Source organism: Scyliorhinus canicula, chromosome 1 (assembly GCF_902713615.1).
Source record: "Scyliorhinus canicula chromosome 1, sScyCan1.1, whole genome shotgun sequence".
Taxonomy (NCBI): Eukaryota; Metazoa; Chordata; class Chondrichthyes; order Carcharhiniformes; family Scyliorhinidae; genus Scyliorhinus; species Scyliorhinus canicula.
In genome coordinates, this window is record NC_052146.1 from 278165606 (window position 1) to 278177655 (window position 12050).

The window sequence follows — 12050 nt, forward strand, 5'->3', positions numbered from 1 at the left end:
AAGATTGCCTGACGGCCCTGAGCTGGGACGATTACCCGGGTTCCCCATAATAGGATACCGTCTTCTACGATTATTTGGTCCCTTCTGCTCCAGTATGGGTGCATCTGGGGCTCCACTGGTCTTTCCAGTTGTCCTGTTAGCAGTAAATGCTTCATCTTGGCTAAAACTGGGTCTTTTTGCGTCCACAACCGAATATGTTGTGCATCTACTGGTAGGGTGTCCAAAAAATTTAGAGTCATTACTGTCTCCTCTACTTTTGGTATTTGCGGCGGAGTGTCCGGGAGGGGAAGTCTGCTCAAAGCATCTGCATGTGCTACTCGTGTTCCCGGTCTGTGCTCCAGAACGTATCTATATGCCGCCAGTAGCAACGCCCAGCATTGGATTCTAGCTGATGCAATCGGGGGTATTGACTCGTCTTCTTTTAATAACCCTAATAACGGCTTATGGTCCGTCACTATGGTGAATTTCCACCTGTACAGATACTGGTGAAATTTTTTTACTGCGAATATCACCGCCAGTCCTTCCTTCTCGATTTGGGCGTACTTCCTCTCGGCCATCGCCAAGGTCCTCGAAGCATATGCTATTGGCCGTTCTTCCCCATTCCTTCCTCTATGGGCTAAGAAGGCTCCTACCCTGTAGGGGGATGCATCACAAGTGACCACCAACTCCTTCCTTGGGTCATAATGCTCTAGGACATTTTCGGATGACAGCTGTTCCTTAATGTCCCTAAATGCTCGGTTTTGGCGGGTGGGCCATTTCCATTCTTGCCCCTTTTTTAGTAGCTGGTGGAGGGGTTCTAGGATGGATGCCCTATTTTCAATAAATTTTCCATAATAGGTTACCAACCCTAGAAATGATCGTAACTCCTGGACCGTGGTGGGAGCTGGGGCGTCTTTTTTTTTCTCTCTCTTCCCCCGGTTTTTCCTGAGAGCGGCTATCTGGTAGCAGGACCCGTTGTGGTAGTCCCTCTCACAGGTATCTACCTCCATTGGCGTGCCCTGTAGTTACTGCGCCCCACTTGCTGCCTTTTCTAGGGACAGTGCGAGCTGTAACGCCTGCCTGCAGACCAGCTCCGTTTCCGGCAACAGGCGTTTCTGTATTGTGAGGTTGTTTATACCACACACGAACCGGTCCCGAAGCATTTAATTTAGCGTCGGGCCGAACTCACATTTTTCCGCCAGCCTTCTCAGGCGGGTCAAGAAATTTGTGACTGACTCCCTGTCTTCCCGCTTCGCTGTGTAGAATCTGTACCTACGCAAAATGAGGGGTGGTTTTGGGTCCGGCGCATCGGGATAAGTCAGACTATGTATAATGGCGAAAGCGGAGGGTCCGCACGCCAACAGCAGGATGAGCCGTCTCCTTTCGTCCGTCAGTATATCATTTGCCCGGAAGAAGTAACACATTCTCTCCACATTCTGGGACCAGTCCTCAATAGCCGGGTCGAATGCCTCTAACCTCCCAAAAAATGACATTTTAAAAATGGCAAGGTTTACCCTCCGAGTGCGGCAGCTGGTCTCCTCAAAATTCGTAGTTTACCTCGTCGCCACTGTAGTAATCCACGGGAGGCAGGAGTTCCGTCACCACACCAATATTTATTTACAATAACGACATTACAGGAGCAGCTACAAATAGTGCTGCTAGCAGTCCAGTCAACTTAAGACTGCTCACAAAGCCTACACAGGTGATTACATGGGCCCCCTCAATGAGCTATCATTGAGGGAGCTCGTACTCCAATTGGCCAACCAATAAAGCCAATTGGAGTTCATTACAAGGCCTGTTTCTTGTTTTTTATTTTAGAGTTCCAGTATTTGGTTTCAGAAGTATTTTTGAGGTGGTAGTCACTATTGCAATGTAGGGAATTGTGGCAGCCAGTTGTGCACTGCAATGTCCCACAAATAGCAGTGAGATAATCTGTGCTGTTGGCTGAGAGAGAAATATTTTCCTGCACACCGAGGAGAACTGGGCTGCCTTTCTTCAGAGTGCCACTGAGTCTTTTATGCCCACGTGAGATGACCTTGACTTTGTTTTAAGGTGATGTGAAAAATAAACATAACCCTAATAATAATAATCTTTGTTATTGTCACAAGTCGGCTCACATTAACATTGCAATGAAGTTGCTGTGAAAATCTAGTCGGGAGAATTCAGAATATCCAATTCACCTAACCACACATCTTTCTGGATTTGTGGGAGGAAATCGGAGCACCCGGAGGAAACCCACACAGATATAGTAGGGAGAACATGCAGACTCCGCACAGGCAGTGACCCAAGCAGGAATTGAACCTGTGACCCTGGTGCTGTTAAGCAACATTGCTAACAAGTTCAGCCGTATGATTGTAGAACTCTTTCTGGCATAATATTGGGCTTAGTGGCAGGCTCCTTTTGGAAACAATGGCATTATTTCAGATGTAACCCCTTGCTGCCCACATACTTGTTGCACAGCTGCTGAATGTTTCAGGAGTTTTTTCCTCTCCTCTTCTGTTTAACAGTTTATCTGTGCTGGAATATTGCTGACATGATGCCTGGTGTGACATTTCTATAAGGATGCCGCCAGTAACTGGGATTGTGACTTGAGTTGATGACTGGATCAGAGTAAACTGCTGTACTTGATACTCAAAGCTCAGTTTGACCGTCATTCCAAGCCTGTAGACATACATAGAAACATATATAGATGGGGTGGCCTGTGGAGCATTGGTTAGCACTGCTACTCACGGCGCCGAGGACCAGGATTCGATCCCGGCCCTGGGTTAGTCACTGTGGAGTTTGCACATTCTCCGTGGGTCTCAGCCCCACAACCCAAAGATGTGCGGGATAGGTGGATGGACACTCTAAGTTGCCCCTTAATTGTGGAAAAAAAGAATTGGGCACTTTTTTTATTTTCAAAAAATTTATGGAAATGAAACATACATAGATAGCCCTTCGAGCCTGCACCACCATTCATTGATTATGGCTGATCATCAAGTTCAATACCCTGATCCTGCCTCCCTCTCCATATCCCTTCATTCCTCTAGAAACATATGTTGCCTTGGCAGTTCCTTCCTACTCGTTATCCTCTTGTCTCCTTTTTAAAAAAAAATGTTTTTACTGGTGTTTTTCAATTTTATAGATTGACACTTTTAATGGATGTGGTGTCTGATTGCCAGCAGAGTAGGATTCCCCGGTGTGCGAGTAAGGAAGTAAGGGTGTTGGCCCCCTTCCCCATATGTAGCACTGGCTGTTCCGATACCCCGAAGACTGCCACTCAGGCATGGCTCCACGCTCACGCTGCTCCCCCCCCCGATATCGCCTTGAAGAAGGCTGTCCCAGAACACGTGGACGTGGTTGGCCGATCCTCCCTGGCGCCATTCAAATTTACCCTCCACCTCTGGGAAGAATCTGCTCATTTCGGTTCTGGTTAGGTGCGCTCTGTGCACCACTTTAACTGCATGAGGCTGAGCCTTGCGCAGGAGGAGGTGGAGTTGGCCATGGTCTGTGCTTTGCTCCAGAGCTTCCTCCCGCCCCTCTTTTACTATCGGTGTTTATCAGTTCCTCTAATAGTATGACTCTCGGGGGCCCTGGGGTATCTTGCCGTCTCCTTGTGGAGAAAGTGTTTCACGTGGAGGTTTCTTGAGTTCCTGTCCGGTGGGTAGTTCCAGGCCTTCCCTCAGTTCGCCCAGTGTCGCTAGTTATGTCGAAGCCCCTGACTGTTGGTATTCCCCTGCCTTGTCTCCATATTTTAACAGTGGTGTCGAGCATGGCTGGTGGTAATTTGTGGTTTCCGCAGGTGGGTGACATGGGCGACATTATGTTAGACCGTAATGCTACCTCATCTTGTTCCATGTGTTTAATGTGGCGACCACCACTGGGCAGGATGTGTCTTCTGTCGGGGGCGGGGGGAGATTGGAGCGTTGCCGTGGCGATGGCCCGAACGGTCGTTCCATTGCAGGATGACTAGGCAGGGCCAGACCGCCCATATTTTTCTTCCTTTACAGTGTCGATTTAGGGTCAAAAGCCATGATCATTTGTCTATGTTATGGAAGAAGGCCTTGGGGATGAAGATCAGTATGGATCTGAACAGGAAGAGGATCTTCGGCAGTACATTCATTTTGATCGTCTGCATTCTCTCCGCCAGAGATAGTGGAAGTGCCTTCATCTCTGTAGTTCCTTTTTAACTTCCTCCTCCAGACTGGTCAGATTCCACTTGTGGATCTTTGCCCAGTCATGGGCTATCTGGATCCCCAGGTAGCGGAATTTGTTTTGGGCTAGTTTGAATGGAAGTCCCTCCAGCTCTGTTCCTCCCTGATTCAACAGCCGCCTGATGTTTGCAGTTAGCTGTTGTCTTCTTTCTTGAGATTCTTAGTCAGTCTGAGGCCCCACCAATCCCGTTACATGTCTGTTTTCGGGTCTGCCTTGGCCCCTGTACTTGCACCAGTTGCCCTCCAGACCTAATATCAAAACTGCCCAGTGTCTGAGATCTCAACTGTGGTGCCGAAGGAAATAAAATGATGGGCCAAAAGCTTGTGCTTTGTGAAAGTAACACATTATTTGATTGTACTTTTTTGTATTTTAACAAGATAACAGTGGTAACTATGAAACAACCATTTAAAACAATTTTGCCTTTTAAGATAGGTTCCTAATACAGTTTTTTTTTAAAACAGCGAATAAACTGAATTCATTATTTTGTTGCACAAGTTCTGGGAGATGTAGTGGTTTATTGCAAATCACATTTCCTGAGAATTCATTTTTTTTAAAGCCAGTTTTTGTCGGTCAACATCTTTTGGTTACATATTGCTCGTGGTTCTATGCATCAGTTCAGATGTTTCTTATCATATAGATAAATGAATAAACAAGTCCTTTTGTCAGTAAGTTAGATGTTATTTTCTTTTACAGCTAAGACTGGCAAAGGTTTGTGCTCTATCTTTTCGCCATCTTTTGTGCAATGGGATGCATTAACCTTCTTTATGGAGAGTGTGATGAGCCAACTATTCAGAACAATGGAACCTGAGGTGTGTGTGAATAATGAAAGGAAGTTGATATTTAATATGGCTATAATCTAACTGTCAGTCTGTACCCACATGACAGCCTTCCTTTTCAGATGGCACGAATCATAGATCATAGAATTTACAGTGCAGGAGGCCCATCGGCCCATCAAGTCTGCACCAGCCCTTGGAAAGGGGCACCCTACTTAAGCCCATGCCTCCACCCAGTCCCAATAACCCAGTCATCTGACCTAACCTTTTTGAACACTAAAGGACAATTTAGCATGCTGATCCACCTAACCTGCACATCTTTAGACTGTGGGAGGAACTGGAGCACCCGGAGGAAACCCACGCAGACACTGGGAGAATGTGCAGATTCCTCACAGACAGTGACCCAACCTGGCACCCTGGAGCTGTGAAGCAACAGTGCTAACCACTGTGCTACTGTGCCGACCCGTACAATCATTTGAAGTTTTAGTTATAACATAAGAAATGGGAGCTGGCCGTTGAACCCCCTTGCTATTTAATGGATCATGGTTGAACTTCTACACCAGCTCCATATCCCTTGATTCCTTGGTGCCCCAAGATCTGCTGATCTCATGGTTAAATATGGTTTATTGACTGACCATCCATAAGTTCACTATGTTCGGCCTGAAGAAATTATTTTAACCGTTGTCTTAAGTGACACAGTTCTAGTTCCAGACTTTCCAGCTGGGGAAGCTCCACATTTATCCTCTTGAGTCCTCTTAAGAATTTTATAGTTTGAATGAAATTCCATATTATTCCCTAAATTTAGAATGAGCCCTATCCTATTTGATCTTTTCTACGTAGGACATTCCCACATCTTCGGAGTCAATCTAGTGAGCCTTTGTTGCACCCACTCTAATGCGAGTTTATCATTTCTTGGCTAAAGAGACCAAAACTGTCCACAGTTCTTGCTTTTGGGAGAGTTGTGGGAAAAGTTTTTTTTTTTTTTTTAAATAATTTTTATTGAAAGAGTTTTTCCATACAGACATTTACCCCTACTAATTTTTAAATTATTTACAACACAATCCCTCTAGGCAAATATCCCTCCCTCCCCCCCCCCCCCCCCCCCAAGCAACAACTTAACAACAAGGCAGCCTACAGTTTCAGACATGAGCAGCGAGCAGACTTGCCCGCGTTACAGTCGTGCATGTCCCCCCCCTCCCCCCCCAATAATCTCCCAATAACCTCTCCCTGATCCCCCGGGTGTATCACAAAAACCCCGCTTTTGCCCAAATTTAGTTTGTACCCCGAAAAGTCCCCAAACTCTGCTAATAGTTCCATTATCTCCGGCATTCCCCTTCTGGGTCTGCCACGTACAGCAGTAGATCATCCGCATACAGCGATACTCGATGTTCCTCCCCTCCCCTAGTCAGTCCTCTCCACCCCCCTGAACCCCTCAGTGCCATCGCCAACGGTTCAATCGCCAGTGCGAAAAGTAGGGGGGATAGGGGACATCCCTGCCTGTCCCTCGGTGGAGCCCGAAATACTCCGACTCCTCCCGTTTGTCACTACACTCGCCGTCGGGGCCGAGTAGAGCAACTTCACCCACTTATAAACCCTTCCCCAAACCCAAACCGTTCCAACGTCTCCCACAGGTACTCCCACTCCACCTATCGGATGCCTTCTCCGCGTCCAGCGCTACCACTATCTCAGCCTCCCCCTCCACTGGCCGGCATCATAATTACATTCAGCAATCTCCGCACGTTCGTGTTGAGCTGCCGCCCCTTCACGAACCCCGTCTGGTCCTCATGGATTACCCCTGGCACACAATCCTCTATTCTAGCTGCCAGGGTCTTTGCCAGCAACTTGGCATCCACGTTCAGAAGCGAGATAGGCCTGTAGGACCCGCACTGCACGGGTCTTTATCCCGCTTCAATATCAGGGAGATCAGAGCCTGCGACATTGTCGGGGGCAGAACCCCCCCCCTCTCGCGCCTCATTAAAGGCTCGTACCAGTACCGGTCCCACCAAGTCCACATTTTTCTTGTAGAATTCCACCGGGAACCCATCTGGCCCCGGCGCCTTCCCCGCTTGCATCTGACCTATTCCCTTGACTAGCTCCTCTAGCCCTATTGGCGCCCCCAGCCCTTCTACCAGCCCCTCCTGGACCCTTGGGAACCTCAATTTGTTTAGGAAGTCCTCCATTCCCCCTCTCCTCGTCGGCGGCTCAGACCGATACAACTCCTTGTAAAAATCCCTGAAGACCCCATTCACTTCTTGCCCCTTCTGCACTACCTTCCCGCCCCTCTCCTTCACTCCCCCAATCTCCCTAGCCGCATCTCGTTTGCGAAGCTGGTGTGCCAGCATCCTGCTCGCCTTTTCCCCATACTCATAGACCGCGCCCTGTGCCCTTCTCCACTGCGTCTCTGCCTTCCTGGTGGTCAGCAGGTCGAACTTGACCTGCAGGCTGCGCCGTTCTCCCAGCAGCCCCTCCTCTGGTGCCTCCGCATATCTCCTATCCACTTCCAATAGCTCCCCCACCAGCCTCTCCCTCTCCTGCCTCTCCTTTCTTTCTCTGTGCGCCCTTATGGAGATCAGCTCTCCCCTGATCACTGCCTTCAGGGCCTCCCAGACCATCCCCACCTGCTCCTCACCCGTGTCATTCAAGTCCAGATAGCTCTCAATGCTCTTCCGGACCCTTTTACACACCTCGTCATCCGCTAACAGCCCCACATCCAGCCGCCACAGCGGGCGCTGGTCCCGCGCCTCCCCCATTTCCACATCCACCCAATGTGGTGCATGATCAGAGATCGCAATGGCCGAGTACTCAGCTTCCCGTACCCTCGGGATCAGCCCCCTGCTCAACACGAAGAAATCGATTCTGGAGTACACTCTATGGACGTGGGAGAAAAAGGAATACTCCCTCGCCCTCGGCCTACCAAACCTCCATGGGTCTACTCCTCCCATCTGCTCCATGTACCCCCTCAGCACTTCTGCCGCTGCCGGCCTCCTATTGGTCCTTGAGCTCGATCTGTCTAGCCCGGGATCCAGCACTGTGTTAAAGTCCCCCCCATGATCAAGCCCCCTGCCTCCAGTCCCGGAATGAGGCCCAATAGGCGCCTCATAAAACCCGCGTCATCCCAGTTCGGGGCATATACGTTGACCATCACCACTTTCTCCCCCTGCAGCTTACCCTTCACCATCACATACCTACCCTCCTTATCCGCCACCACCCTCCTCCGCCACGAACGACACCCTCTTTCCCACCAGAATCGCCACCCCCCCGGTTCTTTGCGTCCAATCCAGAGTGGAACACCTGTCCCACCCACCCCCTTCTCAGGCGAACCTGGTCCACTACCTTCAAATGGGTCTCCTGTAACATTGCTACATCAGCCTTCAGTCCCTTCAGGTGTGAGAATACCCTTGATCTCTTGACCGGCCCATTCAGCCCCCTCACGTTCCAAGTGATCAGCCAGGTCGCGGGACGACCCGCCCCCTTCCCCTGCCGATTAGCCATGTCCTGTTCCCTGCTCGCACCGGGTCGACCCTCCCCTTCTGACCCGCTCCCCATGGCGATGTCCCCCTCCCCCCACCTCTCCAGTCCTCCACTTCCCGTTTCTGGTCTTTTCAGCAGCAACCCGGTGCCCCTCCCTAACCCCCCCCCCCCCCCCCCCCCCCCCCCCCCCCCCCCCCAAGGCTAGGACCCCTCCTAGCCGCGATGTACCCTCCATCGTACTCCCGTAAGTCAGCTGGTTCACGCTGACCCGGCTGCTCCTGCCACACTCCGACTCCCCCCCGGCTCGGGGGGGGGCCTCCCCCCCCCCTTGCCACTCCTCCCTGGCCCCGCTCCAGCGCGGGAAAGGTCGCCATCGCTAGCCACGCCCCGCACTCCTCCCCTCCCCCCTCCTCTGCCCCGCGCGCGGGAAAACAGAGGAAAGCCCGCGCTTTCGCCCTGCCACACCCCACCCCGCCATCTTCAGTTCCACCCCCGTCCCCGTCCATGCCTGTAAAGAACCCCCCCTAGGAGCCCATATCCCCGATCTGCTCTCCCCCCCGTCCCGCCTCCCCAACTTAACATTATAAATAACAGATAGATAACAAATAACAATGTACTTAACAGTCGCCCTCTACCAAACAGCATAAATAACCATGAATAACCACAATAACAATAACTAAGGGAAGTTGGCAAAGGGGGGAAAAAACATCAGAAGAAAAACCCACAGCAAGAGTTCAAAATCCAAACAAAGAATTCAGCTGAAAGTACCCGAGCGGCTACGGCCGCCAAGTATCCCCTGGGTCTAATTCGAGTCCAGTTTCTCTTCCTGTACAAAGGCCCACGCCTCCTCTGGGGACTCAAAATAGTGGTGTTGGTTCCTGTAGGTGACCCACAAGCGCGCTGGCTGCAGCATTCCGAACCTGATCCGTTTTGCATGTAGCACCGTCTTCGTCCGGTTGTACCGGGCCCGCCGCTTTGCCACCTCTGCACTCCAGTCCTGGTAGACCCTCACCGTCGAATTCTCCCACTTGCTGCTCCTTTCCCTCTTGGCCCACTCCAGCACTCTCTCACGGTCGCTGAGTCGCTGGAACCGCACCAGCACCGCCCTCGGGGGCTCATTTGCTCTTGGCCTCCTAGCCATGACCCTGTAGGCCTCTTCCAGCTCCAGGGGCGAAGGGACGGCCCCTGCCCCCATCAGGGAGCTCAGCATTTCTGCTACGTATCCCGGGAGGTCTGACCCCTCCAGGCCTTCTGCCAGGCCCAAGATCCTCAGGTTCTTCCGCCTCATTCGGGTATCCAGCTCCTCAAAACGGCTCTGCCATTTCAGGTGGAGTGCCTCGTGCACCTCTACCTTTCCCACGAGGACCGTGGCCTCCTCCTCCCTCGCAGTCATCTCCTGCTGCAGCTCCCGAATCGACGCCTCTTGGGTCGCCTGGGCTCCCATCAGCCTGGTGGTCGTCGCATTCATTGACTCCAAGAGCTCCATTTTCAGCTCCGTAAAGAAGCGCAGGAGAGCGGCCTGCTGCTCCTCCGCCCATTTCCTCCATTCCTTGGGTGCGCCACCGGCCGCCATTTTGGTCTTCTTCCCCCGCTTCTTTTTGGGAGCTGCTGTTGCTTTCTTTACCACCCCACTCCGGGTACCGACCATAAAGTTGGTCTGGTTCTCTTCAGGGAGCCTTCCCCCACCGGGATTTGTCCTTACAGCACCGTTGGGGCCCTCCAATCGGCCCGAAAACACCTTTGTAGCAGGAGCAGCCAAACGTGCGACTTAGCTGGTCATAGCCGCAACCGGAAGTCGTTGTGGGAAAAGTTGAGGGCAATAGATTTGGGGATGCAGTAAATTTTCTCACATTGTATACCACTTTAATTAGGCTTGTATCTCTTCAAAGCTAAACAGTTAAGAAGTGATGCACATATACTGTTTTTGTTTAAGTGTGTGGAGGGGAATTGGAGAATTTATATAATTTGCTTTATTTTTTTCAAACCATGGATTTGGGAAATGTTTGTAGCAGCATAATAAACCAGATGAATTATATCTTCCTTTATGAAAACACAATTATAATTTCAGTGTATTGTAGCATCTGAAATTTTATCTCCATATGCAGCACTTAATATTGAATATGAAATGTGCAGCACTTAATATTGAATATGAAAAATGGCATCTAGATGCTTAACTCTTTCTTTGTTTTTACAGCAATTACCAGTGCCAGATGGGATTGAGCTACTCAAAGCTGTTTTAAGCTATCAAACCCATGACCCACTTATTCTGTCATGCATCCTGACAGCCGTGTCCACACTTTCTCCCTTCCTTCTCCATGATGCCACTGTCTTGCCACAAGTTCTCGAGAAGGTATCATTCTTGCACGTGAATTTATGAAACTTTAGAAAGAGCGAAGTACTTCAAAACAAGCTGGCACAGTTACCAAAAAGCTGACGACTGAAATGCAGTCTAACAAAAGATTGATCAAGTTGCAAGAACATAAGAAATAAGAGCAGGAGAAAACCATATGGCCTGTCTGGCTTGCTCCACCATTCAATTCGATCATGGCTGATCTCCGGCTTCAACTCTTATTGTTCTGCCCATGCTCCATTTCCCTTAATTTCCTTAGAGACCAAAAGTCTGTAACCAATTAACACAGGACAACCCCCTCGTTCCAGCGACCAATTTAGTGAACCGTTGCATATTGCCTCCAAAGCAAGAATATCCTTTCTTAGATTCTTAGTATTCCAAATGTGGTCTTGCCAAAATCCTGTACAACTGTTGTAAGATTTCTTTATTCTTGTACTCCAATTTCCTTGCAGTCAAGGCTAACAAATGTCATTTGTCTTTATAATTGCTTGCTGCAGCTGCATGCTACCTTTCTGTACAAGCACACCCAAGAACGTCAACATTTTGCACATTTTAAAAGAAACATTTTGTTTTTTCACTCTTCCAATCGGTGAATAACTTAATGCTTCCCTACATAACACTCCATCTGCCAGCTTGTTGCCCACTCATTTAACGTGACTATATCTCTTTACAGCCTCTTGCCACAGCTTAGCTTTCCACCTAGCTTGGCATCATCTGCAAACATTGAAGTTATTCATTGAGATTGTTAATAGCTGAGGTCCAGCACTGATCCTTGTTGCACTCCTCTATTCACAACCTGCCAACTTGAAATAGCCCTGTTTGTGCTCAAACTCTGCTTTCCATCCATGCTAAAATATTCCCCCAACTCCTTGTGACCGTTATCTTGTGTATTAACCTTAATATTGCACCATATTGAATGTGTTTTGAAAATCCACGTATATTACATCTACTGGTTCCCCTTTCTCTATCGTACTAGTTATATCTTCAAAAAACCTCTAATTTATCAAATAAGCTTTCACTTTCGTAAAGCCATGTTGATTTGTTGTAAGTGCATTGTTAATACTTCCTTAATAATGGATTCTAGCGTTTTCCTAACATCTGATGTTCGGTTAACTGGCTTGTAGTTCAGTGTTTTTTCTCTCCCTCTCCTGAAAAGCAATCTAATGGACTGTTCCCCAATCTAAGGAATTTTGAAAAATCATAGCCAGCACATCCAATTTCTCTGCAGAACACTGTGTTGGCCATCAGGTCCCAAAGATTTTTCAGATTTTGGTCCCTTAAGT

General features: G+C 49.3%; 1 protein-coding gene across 4 annotated transcripts in view; it reads left to right on the forward strand.

Annotated features, from left to right (window-relative positions):
* LOC119974718 (exportin-5) overlaps nucleotides 1-12050 on the forward strand; it is a 154899-nt gene that overhangs the window by 79474 nt on the left and 63375 nt on the right. For all 4 annotated transcript variants that reach the window (XM_038813871.1, XM_038813881.1, XM_038813892.1 and 1 more), the window contains exons 14-15: nucleotides 4867-4982; nucleotides 10612-10767. In XM_038813871.1, the coding sequence (XP_038669799.1) occupies nucleotides 4867-4982; nucleotides 10612-10767 (272 nt within the window). The remainder of the gene's footprint in view (nucleotides 1-4866; nucleotides 4983-10611; nucleotides 10768-12050) is intronic.